At 38.1% G+C, this 15298-nt stretch overlaps 1 protein-coding gene across 2 annotated transcripts in view; it reads left to right on the top strand.

The window, feature by feature from the left end:
* The window catches only part of CEP128 (centrosomal protein 128), a 436342-nt gene that overhangs the window by 152717 nt on the left and 268327 nt on the right, over positions 1 to 15298 (top strand). For both annotated transcript variants that reach the window (XM_032624894.1, XM_032624895.1), the window contains 2 exons: positions 462 to 1112; positions 5061 to 5225. In XM_032624894.1, the coding sequence (XP_032480785.1) occupies positions 462 to 1112; positions 5061 to 5225 (816 nt within the window). The remainder of the gene's footprint in view (positions 1 to 461; positions 1113 to 5060; positions 5226 to 15298) is intronic.

Below are 15298 nucleotides of genomic sequence, written 5' to 3'. Positions count from 1 at the left end.
GATTATATTTGTTTGCTTCCCTGTATTATCTTCCGAATCTGTTTTGTATCTGTTTTGAGGTTTCTCCTTTTAAAAAGTGTGCCATTGAAATGCAAATCATGTTACTTTAAGTAACACTGTATTATTTCAACCTCTGGTAAATTATAATTGGAGCCTTTTTTCCCCCATTCTTTTGATCAATTTTATCTTACATTTAAATAATTATTTATGATCATGGATTGATATGTTTTGGTGATGAAAATCTGAAACATATGTCTCAGTGTGGTACTACTTCAGAGCAATTGTACTTTTCTTCCTTTTTCTAGCCTAAAAAGTATTTTTCATTAAAAAACCAGAAAGAAGTACAAAATATTATTTTATGAAGTTTTCTTCTCCTTGTGGCTTAAACCTTATTTTTGTTTTCTGGCAGTGTATATGGTGAATTTTACAGTAATTTTTGCTTTCTGTTCCTAACCCAATAGATTCTAAAAGAAAAGGATGAATTGAAAAGCCAGCTTTATGCAGCATTACAACAAATAGAGAATCTTCGAAAGGAATTGAATGATGTGCTAACCAGGCGTGCCCTTCAAGAGGAGGAGCTTCACTGTAAGGAGCAGAAACTAAGTGATGTTAAGTCTCATCAAGCTGACCTTGAACTAGAAGTCAGGGATTCCCTGGATACCATCCATAGGCTAGAAAGTGAATTGAAAACGCAGAGTAAGATTCAAAGCCAGATGAAAGCTGAGAAAGCGCACCTGGAGGAAGAAATTGCAGCGCTGAAGGAGAGCCAGGCCAAGGACCAAGCTCAGCTTCTTGAGATGCAAGAGGCCATCAAGGACTTGAGTGCCATCCGGGCAGATCTCGCCAATAAATTGGCAGAGGAACAGAGAGCCAGGAAAGAGGTACTCAAGAACCTCTCTGACCTCAAGACACAGGCAAAATCCAAAGACGAAGAAACAGCTACAATCGTTACACAGTTAAAGCTGGAAAGAGATGTTCACCAGAGGGAGCTGGAAGATCTCACATTCTCATTGCAGAGTATGAAAACTAAACATGAACAGAGTATCCAGGAGCTGATGAAGCACTTCAAGAAAGAAAAGAGTGAGGCCGAGAATCATATTAGGACACTGAAGGTACCCGCACTGAATTATCCTGATGATACTGGAGGAAATTTTCTGGTGGCTCATGAAGTTAATAAAGCGTAAACTTTTAGAGATCATTCTGTATTCCCAAGCACTGAAGGGAAGATAGAACTAACAATAAAGAGGCTTATTCATGCCTGTTCGGCCAGGTTGAAATGAGTTATAGCAGCCACCTGGAAGCACCTAGTTCAGAGCACTGAAGCCCTTTAAAAAGAACGTTTAGCTATTTTGGGAGTTCAGGAAAGGCAGAGGCGGCAGTAAGTCGTGGACCTGAAACGTGCCCTCATTCAACGTTTATGATCTCCTAAAATATAAAAGGCAAAGACTTGTCAAGGCCATAGAAGCTATAACCATGGTCCTTATTGGTATGGTAACTAAAGTGGATCAGCTTATGGGTTTTGTAAACCCAAGGCTTTTGAGATTTACCCCTTCTTTTCCAAATCAAAGTTGCCTGGGTAAATGCATAATTGAGATCTTACATTTGGGGAAATATCACCATGCAGGGGAATCATTTCATAACATGATTGTCAGGAGTGTGATAAATCTATCCCTCCTTCCTGCTTTAGTTTTTCTCCATAGCACTCATCATCATATATAGATTCCATACTTTTAATTTTTTAATCTCTGTTTATTAGTATGAAAACACCATGAGGACTGGATTGTCTTTTCCCTCAATCTGCAGGAGGAAAAAGGCTACCTAATCTTTCAAGGCCCAATTAATTTTTCACTTCTTTTATGGATTCACTGAAGATGGCATATATCTCAACTGAGGTTGGGATAAATCTTTCTATTCTCTGTGTTTCCATAGCTCTTTTTTGGAACTGCTAGTACAGCACATTTAGGCTGCCTTATATTATGGTGTGCTTGTTGTGTCTTCATACATCTCCAGAGGGGCAGGTAGCAGGTCTTAGCCATTTTTGCATCCTCTTATGGCGTCTAGCATGATGTTTGAGACATACAGAACATGTTCCGTGGATGTTGGGTTAAAATGTTTGAAAAGCTAGAAATCAGAGGATTTGCTGCTGACTTGCTTTGTGATCTGTCTGGTTTGGCTCTTTCCCTGTAATGTGGTAAAATTGCTTTCCTCATCCAAAGGAAGTGCTTTGTATTTGTGTATAGTGAGGTGACAATAAAGCTTTAAGAAATTACCTGTATATAAAGAAGACACCGTTTAGAACTATTCTGTAGATTCTCCAAAAACTTTAGATTTTTTTTTTTAATTCGGAAGACTGAGATGCGGAAGGATATTATAGTTACTCTATAATGTGGTACAAAAGAAGCATATGAGCTTAACAGGAGAACCAGAGATCGTGAAAGCCCACTACTCTTCTCTTAAACCGAATAAGTTACCCATAGGAACAGCCCCACCTCATGCTATTTTATGAATATAATTCCGTACTTTTGGCTCATTTATATTAATTAACAGGAGTTGATAGCAATGGTTGTCATCGAAGGTTTAATATACTGAGTTATGTATAAGAGGGCTTTAGATAAATAGCTCTGTAAATGTTACATTTCTTTGTCTTTTGGCTTCACCTTAATCTGTTACTTTTTCTGAGTCTAATAAGTGTGATACATTACCCATATTTTCTTCTCTGCAGAAGTTATATTTTTCCCCATCTAGATTTACCCTTCTCATGCCTGTTTTTTTTTTTTTTTTTTTTGCGGTACCGAGGCCTCTCACCGCTGTGGCCTCTTGCGTTGCGGAGCACAGGCTCCGGACGCGCAGGCTCAGCGGCCATGGCTCATGGGCCCAGCCGCTCCACGGCACGTGGGATCCTCCCAGACCAGGGCATGAACCTGCGTCCCCTACATTGGCAGGCGGACTCTCAACCACTGCGCCACCAAAGATGCCCTCATGCCTGTTTTTAAATTTAAATGTAAACTATTTTTATGAAATACTCTAGTTGCTATTAATATTTGAAGGATATTGGGTTATCACCTTATTACGATTTCAACAAAAATAGTTTTGTAGGAGCCCTTATTGGAATCAGAAGACCAAGAGTGGAGTTCTGTATTTTTGCCATTTGCTGGCCATATGATCTTGGTCAAGTTACTTAACCTTTTTGTACTTCATCAGTAGAATGGAAACAGTAATGTCTTTCTCTATCACAGGGTTTTTTTGAGTGTTATATCACTTTGTAAACCCTAAAATGAAATGTAAATGTAATAATGAAACTACAACAAGAAGTAAGTTCTTAGTCAAACTTAGGCATTACTGTGCTTATAACTGTTTTAAAAATAGGTTCTCCGGGGGCAAAGAGGGGAACCCTGATTTGTAGCATTTGCCAAGTTCAGCAGTATAAAACCCCCCATTTGGCTGTTTTCAAGCTATCAAACAACATCACTGGAGGCAGAGTTGGGAAGAGATGAGCACAGTTGGTTCCTGAGTGTCTCTATGAGCTGGCCCAGACACCACTGGCCTTGGGGGAAAACTGTCTATACCTACACTTTTTATAAGACACAAAAAATGCTAAGTATTCTACTGAAACTTAAAATAATGAACAATTTTCCTGATAAGAGACTTTATCTTGTAAGTTTATTTTTGGGTAGTGAATACAGGATTCCTCATTAAAAACATCAGTTCTTTTGTTAACTCAAAGTGGCATCAAGTCTTAGCTGAAATTTGTGGGGTGAATAAGGTATAGATTCTTGTCTGAAACTCACAAAACTTCTTCCTTTTGGGAAATTGCTTCCAGCAATTACGTTCCTATGTACTTGATTATATACATATAATAAACTTATACAAAGGAAAGAAACAAATATATTTTAGGCATTGAAACATGTAATTTAAACAGATTCTATGTGGGTGCTTACAGGCTGTCAGTAACTGGTAGGTGTAACTAGTTAACATTGCAAGTTGCGCCCAGCTGGTTTTTAAAACCGTACGATATACGTACCTTTTAAAGGCAGTGAGGCAGAGCAGCTGAAAACATGGACAGTAGAGAGAATTCCTGCGTTCAAATCCTGGCTCTGCTTTACTCACTACATAGCCTTCGGCAAATGATTAGTGTTGTTCTGCTTCAGTTTCAAAACAGGAGACAATAACAGTGTCTCCCTAGTCAGGTTGTGGTGAGGATGGAATGAGGGACAACTATACGAAAACGTCTTAGAGCAGTGCCTGACATATAGTCAGTATTTACATTGTTGTTATTTTAAGTCTTTAACTTCATATGCCTGGCAAATCCTTATTGAATCCCATCCTTCATATGCCTGGCAAATCCTTATTGAATCCCATCCACAGATTATTCCTGTTTTTTTTTTTTAAAGCTGATTCTGGTTATATTCCAAATAATAAATGAAAACGAGGTACTTTATTGCACTATTGGTACTGAAATAATCACTGGAAAACTCTTTCATATTAAGTTATTTATAGTTTTTTGGCTACTCTGATCCATAATCTTTTTAGCCCCACAAGAGTGGTATTAATAATTACATTGTACAAAAAATACGCAAGCCTTTCACAAAAACGAGAGTGTAGCTTGAATAGGGATATTGTTAAGCTCCTTTTATAGATGAGGAGACTAATCAGGCAGTAATGTCCCATAGTATATCCTTATGGGGACATTTCTCTAATAACCCTTCCCCTCTCAGCAGTTAGTGTCCCTTCTTTGGGTTGCACATACCTCTGCTTGCACCTTTATTAAGCACTTCTTGTTCATCGTTGTCAGAATTGACTGTTGTATCTGTCTCTTTTACGGTTCATGCCTGTTATCTTCAGCACCTAGTAGAGTACCTGTCACTTAATTGGTTGCTCAGTGAATGCTAAGGAGAGATTGACCACATGCAAAGAATGTTTCCTTTGCATGTATGTTTATGTGTGAACGCTTAGAGGTAGTAAAATCTCAAAGTGTTTGCCCACTGATATAATGTGGAATTTGTTTTGTGTACAGCTTGGCTGTGGCCAGTGGACTTTCTCTTTTCTCCTTTTTCTCTCAGGCAGAAAGCTTAGAAGATAAGAATATGGCTAAAGTCCAGCGTTCTCAGCTAGAGAAGTTGAAATCACAGTATGACAGGCTGACAGAGGAATTAACTCAGAATGAAAATGAGAACAAAAAACTGAAGCTAAAATACCAGTGTTTGAAGGACCAACTAGAAGAAAAGGTAAAAATGTGAATGAACTCTAATTTAAAAGACTTTTTTGAATTTCTTCTAGTGTTTCTCCTAGAACATAGTTTATGTACTACTAAATGCTAATTGTTAGGCTTTAATAGCAATTTGTATTGGTGCCAGAAGACATCATAGAAGTTTATTAGAATGCTGTGATTTTTATTCTTTCAACCAACTAGTAACCTTCTAATACTTTTGATTTTAAATTTCTTCTGGATCTTAAAATAGGCATTTAGAGGCAAGGTAGCAAAGAAAGGAATTATGGTTTATTGAAGACCTACTTTATGGCAAGTATTTATGCCAATTGATTTACATATGTATACTCATTGAATTCTCACAACTCTTTGGGTTAGATTTTATTGATCCCTGTTAACCTATGAAGAAACTGAGGTACAATATATAACAGATGAGGTGGTCACTGTGCACTAGGCACTTTTAATGCTCATAGTCATGTTATGAAATCAGTACTATTTTGCTCATTTTTGCAGTTAAAGAGACTGAAACTTAAGAAGGTTGGCAACCTTGGAATGTTCCCAGCAGGCTCACTGCTTTCCTATCAGTAGATGCGTAAAATTTGGGGGGTGTCTGCTATATACCAGGCATTGGGTAGAATACTAGGGACTTCTAGAGTCACTACTTTTGTGGCCAAAAGTCAACTAAGAATAGCAGACAGAATACTTAAATTTGCATTCTATGTCTTTACCATCTTCCTAAAAGGATTTGCATTGGAGTGTGATAGAAGTCAAATAGAAAAAAAAAAGACTATTAACATATGGATAATAGGATAAGGCAGGATAGACTGGGCCAGATGACTTCCTGTTCAACATCTTTGTTGAAGGAAATATCACTGGGTGGGGTGTCATCAACCTCTAGAAGAAACATTCTTCATGCTTTGCTCATCTTTTCCTCTTTTTGTTGTTTCACTGTATTTTGTATATATTTTTTACCTTTCTAGTAATTGTTAAAATCAAGGAAATAAAATTTAAGTTAGTTTGGAGTTTATGATTAAATGTGCTTAAGTTGCTAAATTTAGGCCTACAATCTTGACAATTGTAATTCAGTTCTTATGTCATGCTTTGTTTTGACTAAGTCTAATGTTCACACATAATTAATGTATCTGTTGCCAGGGTGTAGTTGCTTTGAAGATAATACTAAATTTTCCAACTTTTCCATAATTAAAAGTTAGCCAGAAGATTGTATTAACATGTTTTGTGTTTAATTATTTGCATTTAAGAAAGGGTGGGGGAAATTTTATGTTGAAAGTTTACCTTGTTCTGCTTAAAATAAATGCTTCTCCACTATCTGTGACGTTCCAGGTATGTATGCATTGTCATACATTCATATAAGTGGAACATTCACCTTAGAACAGAGTTTTAAAATTTAAGGATTGTACAGTAGTCCCCCCTTATTAGTGGTTTCCCTTTCCATTGTTTCAGTTACCTACCACGGTAACTGAAATTACCAAATTTGGACCAGTTGCAGTCCAGAAAGATTAAATGGAAAATTCTAGAAATAATTCATAAGTTTTAAACTGCACTTTGTTCTGAGTAGCATAATGAAATCTTGAGCTGTCCCACTTTCTAACACCTGTGATCCCCACCTATCTCAGTCCTCTGCTCCTAACATCCAACCATCCACATCATCATGGCTTGATGATCCAGGATCACCCAAAGCAGGTGATCCTTCTTCTGAGGTATTATCAGAAGGTCAGCAGTAGTTTAATGCTATGTCACAATGCCTACCTCATTCATTTCATCTCATCACATTTTATGTAGGCATTGTATCGTCTCTTATCATCACAAGAGGGGTGAATACAGTACAGTAAGATATTTTGAGAGAGAGAGACCACATTCACATAACTTTTATTACAGTATATTGTTACAGTTGTTCTGTTTCATTATTAGTTATTGTTGGTAATCTCTTACTGTGCCTGATTTCTAAACTAAATTATCATAGGTAGGTATGTATAATATGTATAGGGTTTGGTACTATCTTCAGTTTTAGGCATCCCCTGGGGGTCGTGGAACATATCCCTCGCAGATAATGGGGGAGTACTGTATTCCTCTGCTATGTACTGACAATCTAGTATGTGGCAGGCATTGTGCTGGATGCTGGGGATGGAATATATCAATAGATAAGACACAGATCTGCAATTGAAAGCTTCTAGTGGGATCATTAAAAGCAAAATCGCCTTTCAGTTGTTAAAACTATATAGTCAATGATAATGGATCCTAATGCAGAGAAAAGATGTCTATGACGTCTAAAATGGTAAATAATCTTAAGGATACATAGACACACACACATATATAAATATACACAGCATATATGCTTGCTTTTCTTTAATATTTTTTGTGTACATGATTGCTATGTAGTTTTGATTGACTTAGCGGTTTGTGTTGGCCTGTTTTCTTAGTATAGTTAGCTATGAATCGAAGTTTCACTGGGTTCAGTCATCTACAGATAGGGCCATTCTCTTCAGAAAGTAGTATAGAATTAGTGGCTATAGACAGAACTTTGAGTATAAATCATTTTCTAGCTGTGTGGCATTAGGCAAGTTGCTTAAAACTCAAAGCCTTGAGAGACAAGACAGCAGAAGCAAGAAGAACTACAGTCATGTAGCCTGTGGAACAAAAACCACATTCACAGAAAGATAGACAAGATGAAAAGGCACAGAGCTATGTACCAGATGAAGGAAGAAGATAAAACCCCAGAAAAACAACTAAATGAAGTGGAGATAGGCAACATTCCAGAAAAAGAATTGAGAATAATGATAGTGAAGATGATCCAGGACCTCAGAGAAAGAATGGAGGCAAAGATCGAGAAGATGCAAGAAATGTTTAACAAAGATCTAGAAGAATTAAAGAACAAACAAACAGAGATGAACAACACAATAACTGAAATGAAAACTACAATAGAAGGAATCACTAGCAGAATAAGAACTAACAGAAGAACAGTCAAATGACCTGGAAGACAGAATGGTATAATTCACTGCTGTGGACCAGAATAAAGAAAAAAGAATGAAAAGAAATGAAGACAGCCTAAGAGACCTCTGGGACAACAATATTCACATTATAGGGGTCCCAGAAGGAGAAGAGAGAGAGACAGGACCCGAGAAAATATTTGAAGAGATTATAGTCAAAAACTTCCCTAACATGGGAAAGGAAATAGCCACCCAAGTCCAGGAAGTGTAGAGAGTCCTATACAGGAAATACCCAAGGAGAAACACACCGAGACTCATAGTAATCAAATTGGCAAAATTAAAGACAAAGAAAAATTATTGAAAGCAGCAAGGGAAAAATGACAACATACAAGGGAACTCCCATAAGGTTAACAGCTGATTTATCAGCAGAAACTCTAGAAGCCAGAAGAGAGCGGCATGATATACTTAAAGTGATGAAAGGGAAGAACCTACAAGCAAGATTACCCTGCAAGGATCTCATTCAGATTCGATGGAGAAATCAAAAGCTTTACAGACAAGCAAAAGCTAAGAGAATTCAGCACCACCAAACCAGCTCTACAACAAATGCTAAAGGAACTTCTCTAAGTGGGAAAGACAAGAGAAGAAAAGTACGTACAAAAACAAGCCCAAAACAATTTAAAAAATGGTAATAGGAACATACATATTGATAATTACCTTAAATGTGAATGGATTAAATGCTCCAACCAAAAGACACAGTCTTGCTGAATGGATACAAAAGCAAGACCCATATATATGCTGTCTACAAGAGACCCACTTCAGACCTAGGTACACATTCAGACTGAAAGTGAGAGGATAGAGAAAGATACTCCATGCAAAGGGAAATCAAAAGAAAGCTGGAGCGGCAATACTCATATCAGATAAAATAGACTTTAAAGAATGTTACAAGAGACAAGGAAGGACACTACATAATGATCAAGGGATCAACCCAAGAAGAAGATATAACAATTATAAATATATATGCACCCAGCATAGGAGCACCTCAATACATAAGGCAACTGCTAACAGCTCTGAAAGACGAAGTCAACAGTAACACAGTAATAATGGGGGACTTTAACACCTTACTTATGCCAATGAACAGATCATCCAACAGAAAATTAATAAGAAAACACAAGCTTTAAATGACACAATAGACCAGATAGATTTAATTGACATTTATAGGACATTCCATCCAAAAACCACAGATTACACTTCCTTCTCAAGTGTGCATGGAACATCCTCCAGGATAGGTCACATCTTGGGTCACAAATCAAACCTCAATAAATTTAAGAAAATTGAAATCATATCAAGCATCTTTTCTGACCACAATGCTATGAGATTAGAAATCAATTACAGGGAAAAAAACGTAAAAAGCACAAACACATGGAGGCTAAACAATACATTACTAAATAACAAAGACGTCACTGAAGAAATCTAAGAGGAAATCAAAAAATACCTAGAGACAAATGACAATGAAAACAGGATGATCCAAAACCTACAGGATGCAGCAAAAGCAGTTCTAACAGGGAAGTTTATAGCTATACAAGCCTACCTCAAGAAACAATAAAAATCTCAGGTAAACAATCTAATGTTACACCTAAAGGAACTAGAGAATGAAGAACAAACGAAACCCAAAGTTAGCAGAAGGAAAGAAATCATAAAGGCGATAGCAGAAATAAATGAATGAGAAACAAGGCAAACAATAGCAAAGATCAATTAAACTAAACGCTGGTTCTTTGAGAAGATAAAGAAAGTTGATAAACCATTAGCAAGACTCATCAAGGAAAAGAGGGAGAGGACTCAAATCAATAAAATTAGAAATGAAAAAGGAGAAGTTACAACAGACAGTGCAGAAATACAAAGCATCCTAAGAGACTACTACCAGCAACTCTATGCCAATAAAATGGACAACCTGGAAGAAATGGACAAATTCTTAGAAAGGTATAACCTTCCCAGACTGAACCAGGAAGAAATAGAAACTCACAGGTGAATTCTATCAAACATTTAGAGAAGAGCTAACACCCATCCTTCTCAAACTCTTCCAAAAAATTTCAGAGGAAGGAACACCCCCAAACTCATTCTATGAGGCCACCATCACCCTGATACCAGCACCAGACAAAGATACTACAAAAAAAGAAAATTACAGACCAATATCACTGATGAATATACATGCAAAAATCCTCAACAAAATACTAGCAAACAGAAGCCAGCAATACATAAAAAGGGTCATACACCATGGTCAAGTGGGATTTATCCCAGGGATGCAAGGATTCTCCAGTATATGCAAATCAAACAATGTGATACACCACATTAACAAATAGAAGAATAAAAACCATATGATCATCTCAATAGATTCAGAAAAAGCTTTTGAGAAAATTCAACACCCATTTATGATAAAAACCCTGCAGAAAGTAGGCATAGAGGGAACCTACCTCAACATAATAAAGGCCATATATGAAAAACCTACAGCAAACATCATGCTCAGTGGTGAAAAACTAAAAGCATTTCCACTAAGATCAGGAACAAGACAAGGAAGTCCACTCTCACCACTGTTATTCGACATAGTTTTGGAAGTCCTGACCGTGGCAGTCAGAGAAGAAAAAGAAATACAAATTGGAAAAGAAGAAGTAAAACTGTCACTGTTTGCAAATGACATGATACTATACATAGAGAATCCTAGAGATGCCACCAGAAAACTACTAGAGCTAATCAATGAACTTGGTTAAGTTGCAGGATACAAAATCACTGCACAGAAATCTCCTGGATTCCTGTACACTAATGATGAAAAATCTGAAGAGAAATTAAGGAAACACTCCCATTTACCATTGCAACAAAAAGAGTAAAATATCTAGGAATAAACCTACCTAGGGAGACAAAAGACCTTTATGCAGAAAACTATAAGACACTGTTGAAAGAAATTAAAGATGATACCAACAGATGGAGAGATACTGCATGTTCTTGGATTGGAAGAATCAGCATTGTGAAAATGACTCTACTACCCAAAGCAATCTACAGATTCAATGCAATCCCTATCAAATTACCAATGGCATTTTTTAAATAACTAGAGCAAAAAATCTTAAAATCTGTATGGAGACACAGAAGACCCCGAATAGCCAAAGCAATCTTGAGGGAAAAAAGCGGAGCTGGAGGAATCAGACTCCCTGACTTCACACTATACTACAAAGCTACAGTAATGAAGACAATATAGTACTGGCACAAAAACAGAAATATAGCTCAGTGGAACAGGATAGAAAGCCCAGAGATAAACCCATGCACCTATGGTCAACTAATCTATGACAAAGGAGGCAAGCATGTACAGTGGAGAAAAGACAGTCTCTTCAATAAGTGGTGCTGGGAAAACTGGACAGCTACATGTAAAAGAATGAAATTAGAACACTTCCTAACACCATACACAAAAATAAACTCAAAATGGATTAGAGACCTAAATGTAAGACCAGACATTATAAAACTCTTAGAGGATAACATAGGAAGAACACTCTTTGACATAAATCACAGCAAGATCTTTTTTGATCCACCTCCTAGAGTAATGGAAATAAAAACAAAAGTAAACAAATGGGACCTAATGAAGCTTTTGCAAAGCAAAGGATACTACAAATAAGATGAAAAGACAACCGTCAGAATGGGAAAAACTATTTGCAAATGAATCAATGGACAAAGGATTAATCTCCAAAATATGTAAACAGCTCAGGCAGCTCAATATTAAAAAAACAAACAACCCAATAAAAAAATGGGCAGAAGACCTAAATAGACATTTCTCCAAAGAAGACATACAGATGGCCAAGAAGCACATGAAAAGCTGCTCAATATCACTATTACGGAAATGCAAATCAAAATTACAATGACGTATCACCTCACTCCAGTTAGAATGGGCATCATCAGAAAATCTACTAACAACAAATGCTGGAGAGGGTGTGGAGAAAAGGGAACCCTCTTGCACTGTTGGTGGGAATGTAAATTGATACAGCCACTATGGAGAACAGTATGGAGGTTCCTTAAAAAACTAAAAATAGAATTACCGTATGACCCAGCAATCCCACTACTCGGCATATACCCTGAGAAAACCATAATTCCAAAAGACACATGTACTCCAATGTTCATTGCAACACTATCTGCAATAGCCGGGTCATGGAAGCAACCTAAGTGCCCATTGACAGATGAATAGATAAAGAAGATGTGGTACATATATGCAATGGAATATTACTCAGCCATAAAAAGGAATGAAATTGGGTCATTTGTAGATACGTGGATCAATCTAAAGACCCTAGAAAAATGGTACAGATGAACCGGTTTGCAGGGCAGAAACAGAGACACGGATGTAGACAACAAACATATGGACACCAAGGGGGGAAAGCGGCAGTAGGGTGGTGGTGGTGGTGTGATGAATTGGGAGATTGGGATTGACATGTATACACTAATGTGTATAAAATCGATATCTAATAAGAACCTGCTGTATAAAAAAATAAAATTCAAAAAGCAAAACAAAACTCAAAGCCTCAGTTATATCATCCTTAAAACAGGTGTAATAATAAACTCTATTATTGAATTAAATGTGAAAATGTATATAAAGTGCTTGGCTGAATTTCTGATACCTGATAAGGTATCGATTAGCAGCTGCCATTATTTTGTTATTGTTTTGTTACCAAATAGATGCCAATTAATGGTTCAGCCCAGCAATAAATCAGCAAGCATTGATTAACTACCCAATAATGTGTCAGGTATTAAGGGCCAGGGAACTGGGAGTAAGACTTACTGTGGAACTATGCTGATTGGAAGTTTACAGCCCGACTGTGTTGAATCACTTGAGATGATGGTCCACAAAGAGGCACCGATGTGGGAAGAGCTGGCATTTCTATCAGCAAGTGATATTGCAGGCATGTTTGTTAAGCAAACCAAACAGGTGGGCAGGTTTGTAATTATGTTTGCTATTTGAAGACAGGAACCAAGTCTTGGTTGTTTTTTTTATCTCCAAGACGAGGCTGAGAGCCTGACACGTGGTAGGTAATTTTTTTTACGATACGTGGGCCTCTCACTGTTGTGGCCTCTCCCGTTGTGGAGTACAGGCTCTGGACGGGCAGGCTTAGAAGCCATGGCTCACTGGCCTAGCTGCTCCGCGGCATGTGGGATCTTTCCGGACCGGGGCACGAACCCGCGGACCCTGCATCTGCAGGCGGACTCTGAACCACTGCGCCACCAGGGAAGCCCATGGTAGGTAATTTATAAGTAAATTGTGGTTGAAGAGATAGGTGTGTATACACGCAAGTACGTACACATATGTTTACATGATGATAAAAAATATCAATAACCTATGGATATGTATGTACATTCATTCTCCCTCTCTCTCCCCCTCCCCCTCCCTCCCCCTCTCTGTCTCTCCCCCATTTCCCTTCCCTCTATGAGTGTGTATGTTTTTTTGTTTTTTATTTTTTAACATCTTTATTGGAGTATAATTGCTTTACAATGTTGTGTTAGTTTCTGCTTTACAACAAAATGAATCAGTTATATATATACATATGTTCCCATATCTCTTCCCTCCTGTGTCTCCCTCCCTCCCACCGTCCCTATCCTACCCCTCCAGGTGGTCACAAAGCACCGAGCTGATCTCCCTGTGCAATGTGGCTGATTCCCACTAGCTATGTACCTTACGTTTGGTAGTGTATATATGTCCATGCCTCTCTCTCGCTTTGTCACAGTTAACCCTTCCCCCTCCCCATATCCTCAAGTCCATTCTCTAGTAGGTCTGTGTCTGTATTCCTGTTTTACCCCTAGGTTCTTCAAGACATTTTTTTCCCTTAAATTCCATACATATGTGTTAGCATACGGTATTTGTCTTTCTCTTTCTGACTTACTTCAGTCTGTATGACAGACTCTAGGTCTATCCACCTCATTACAAGTAGCACAGTTTTGTCTCTTTTTATGGCTGAGTGATAGTCCATTGTATATATGTGCCACATCTTCTTTATCCACTCATCCAATGATGGACACTTGGGTTGTTTCCATCTCTGGGCTGTTGTAAATAGAGCTGCAATGAACATTTTGGTACATGACTCTTTTTGAATTATGGTTTTCTCAGGGTACATGCCCAGCAGTGGGATTGCTGGGTCATATGGTAGTTCTATTTGTAGTTTTTTAAGGGACCTCCATACTGTTCTCCACAGTGGCTATATCAATTTACATTCCCACCGACAGTGCAAGAGGGTTCCCTTTTCTCCATACCCTCTCCAGCATTTATTGTTTCTAGATTTTTTTTTTTTTTTGCAGTAGGCGGGACTCTCACGGCTGTGGCCTCTCCCGTTTCGGAGCACAGGCTCCGGATGCGCAGGCTCTGGATGTGCAGGCTTAGCGGCCATGGCTCACGGGCCCAGCCGCTCCACGGCATGTGGAGCTTCCCGGACCGGGGCACGAACCTGTGTCCCCTGCATCGGCAGGCAGACTCTCAACCACTGCGCCACCAGGCAAGCCCTGTTTCTAGATTTTTTGATGGTGGCCATTCTGACTGGTGTGAGATGATATCTCATTGTAGTTTTGATTTGCATTTCTCTAATGATTAGTGATGTTGAGCATTCTTTCATGTGTTTGTTGGCAGTCTGTATATCTTCTTTGGAGAAATGTCTATTTAGGTCTTCTGCCCATTTTTGGATTGGGTTATTTGTGTTCTTGTTATTGAGCTGCATGAGCTGCTTATAAATTTTGGAGATTAATCCTTTGTCAGTTGCTTCATTTGCAAATATTTTCTCCCATTCTGAGGGTTGTCTTTTGGTCTTGTTTATGGTTTCCTTTGCTGTGCAAAAGCTTTGAAGTTTCATTAGGTTCCATTTGTTTATTTTTGTTTTTATTTCCATTTCTCTAGGAGTTGGGTCAAAAAGGATCTTGCTGTGATTTATGTCATAGAGTGTCCTGCCTATGTTTCCCTCTAAGAGTTTGATAGTTTCTGAGCTTACATTTAGGTCTTTAATCCATTTTGATCTTATTTTTGGGTATGGTGTTAGGGAGTGATCTAATCTCATACTTTTACATGTACCTGTCCAGTTTTCCCAGAACCACTTATTGAAGAGGCTGTCCTTTCTCCACTGTACATTCCTGCCTCCTTTAT

This window comes from Phocoena sinus, chromosome 2 (genome assembly GCF_008692025.1).
Source record: "Phocoena sinus isolate mPhoSin1 chromosome 2, mPhoSin1.pri, whole genome shotgun sequence".
Taxonomy (NCBI): Eukaryota; Metazoa; Chordata; class Mammalia; order Artiodactyla; family Phocoenidae; genus Phocoena; species Phocoena sinus.
The sequence above is the reverse complement of the archived record's forward strand: the minus strand, read 5'-3'. Positions and strand labels throughout refer to the sequence as shown.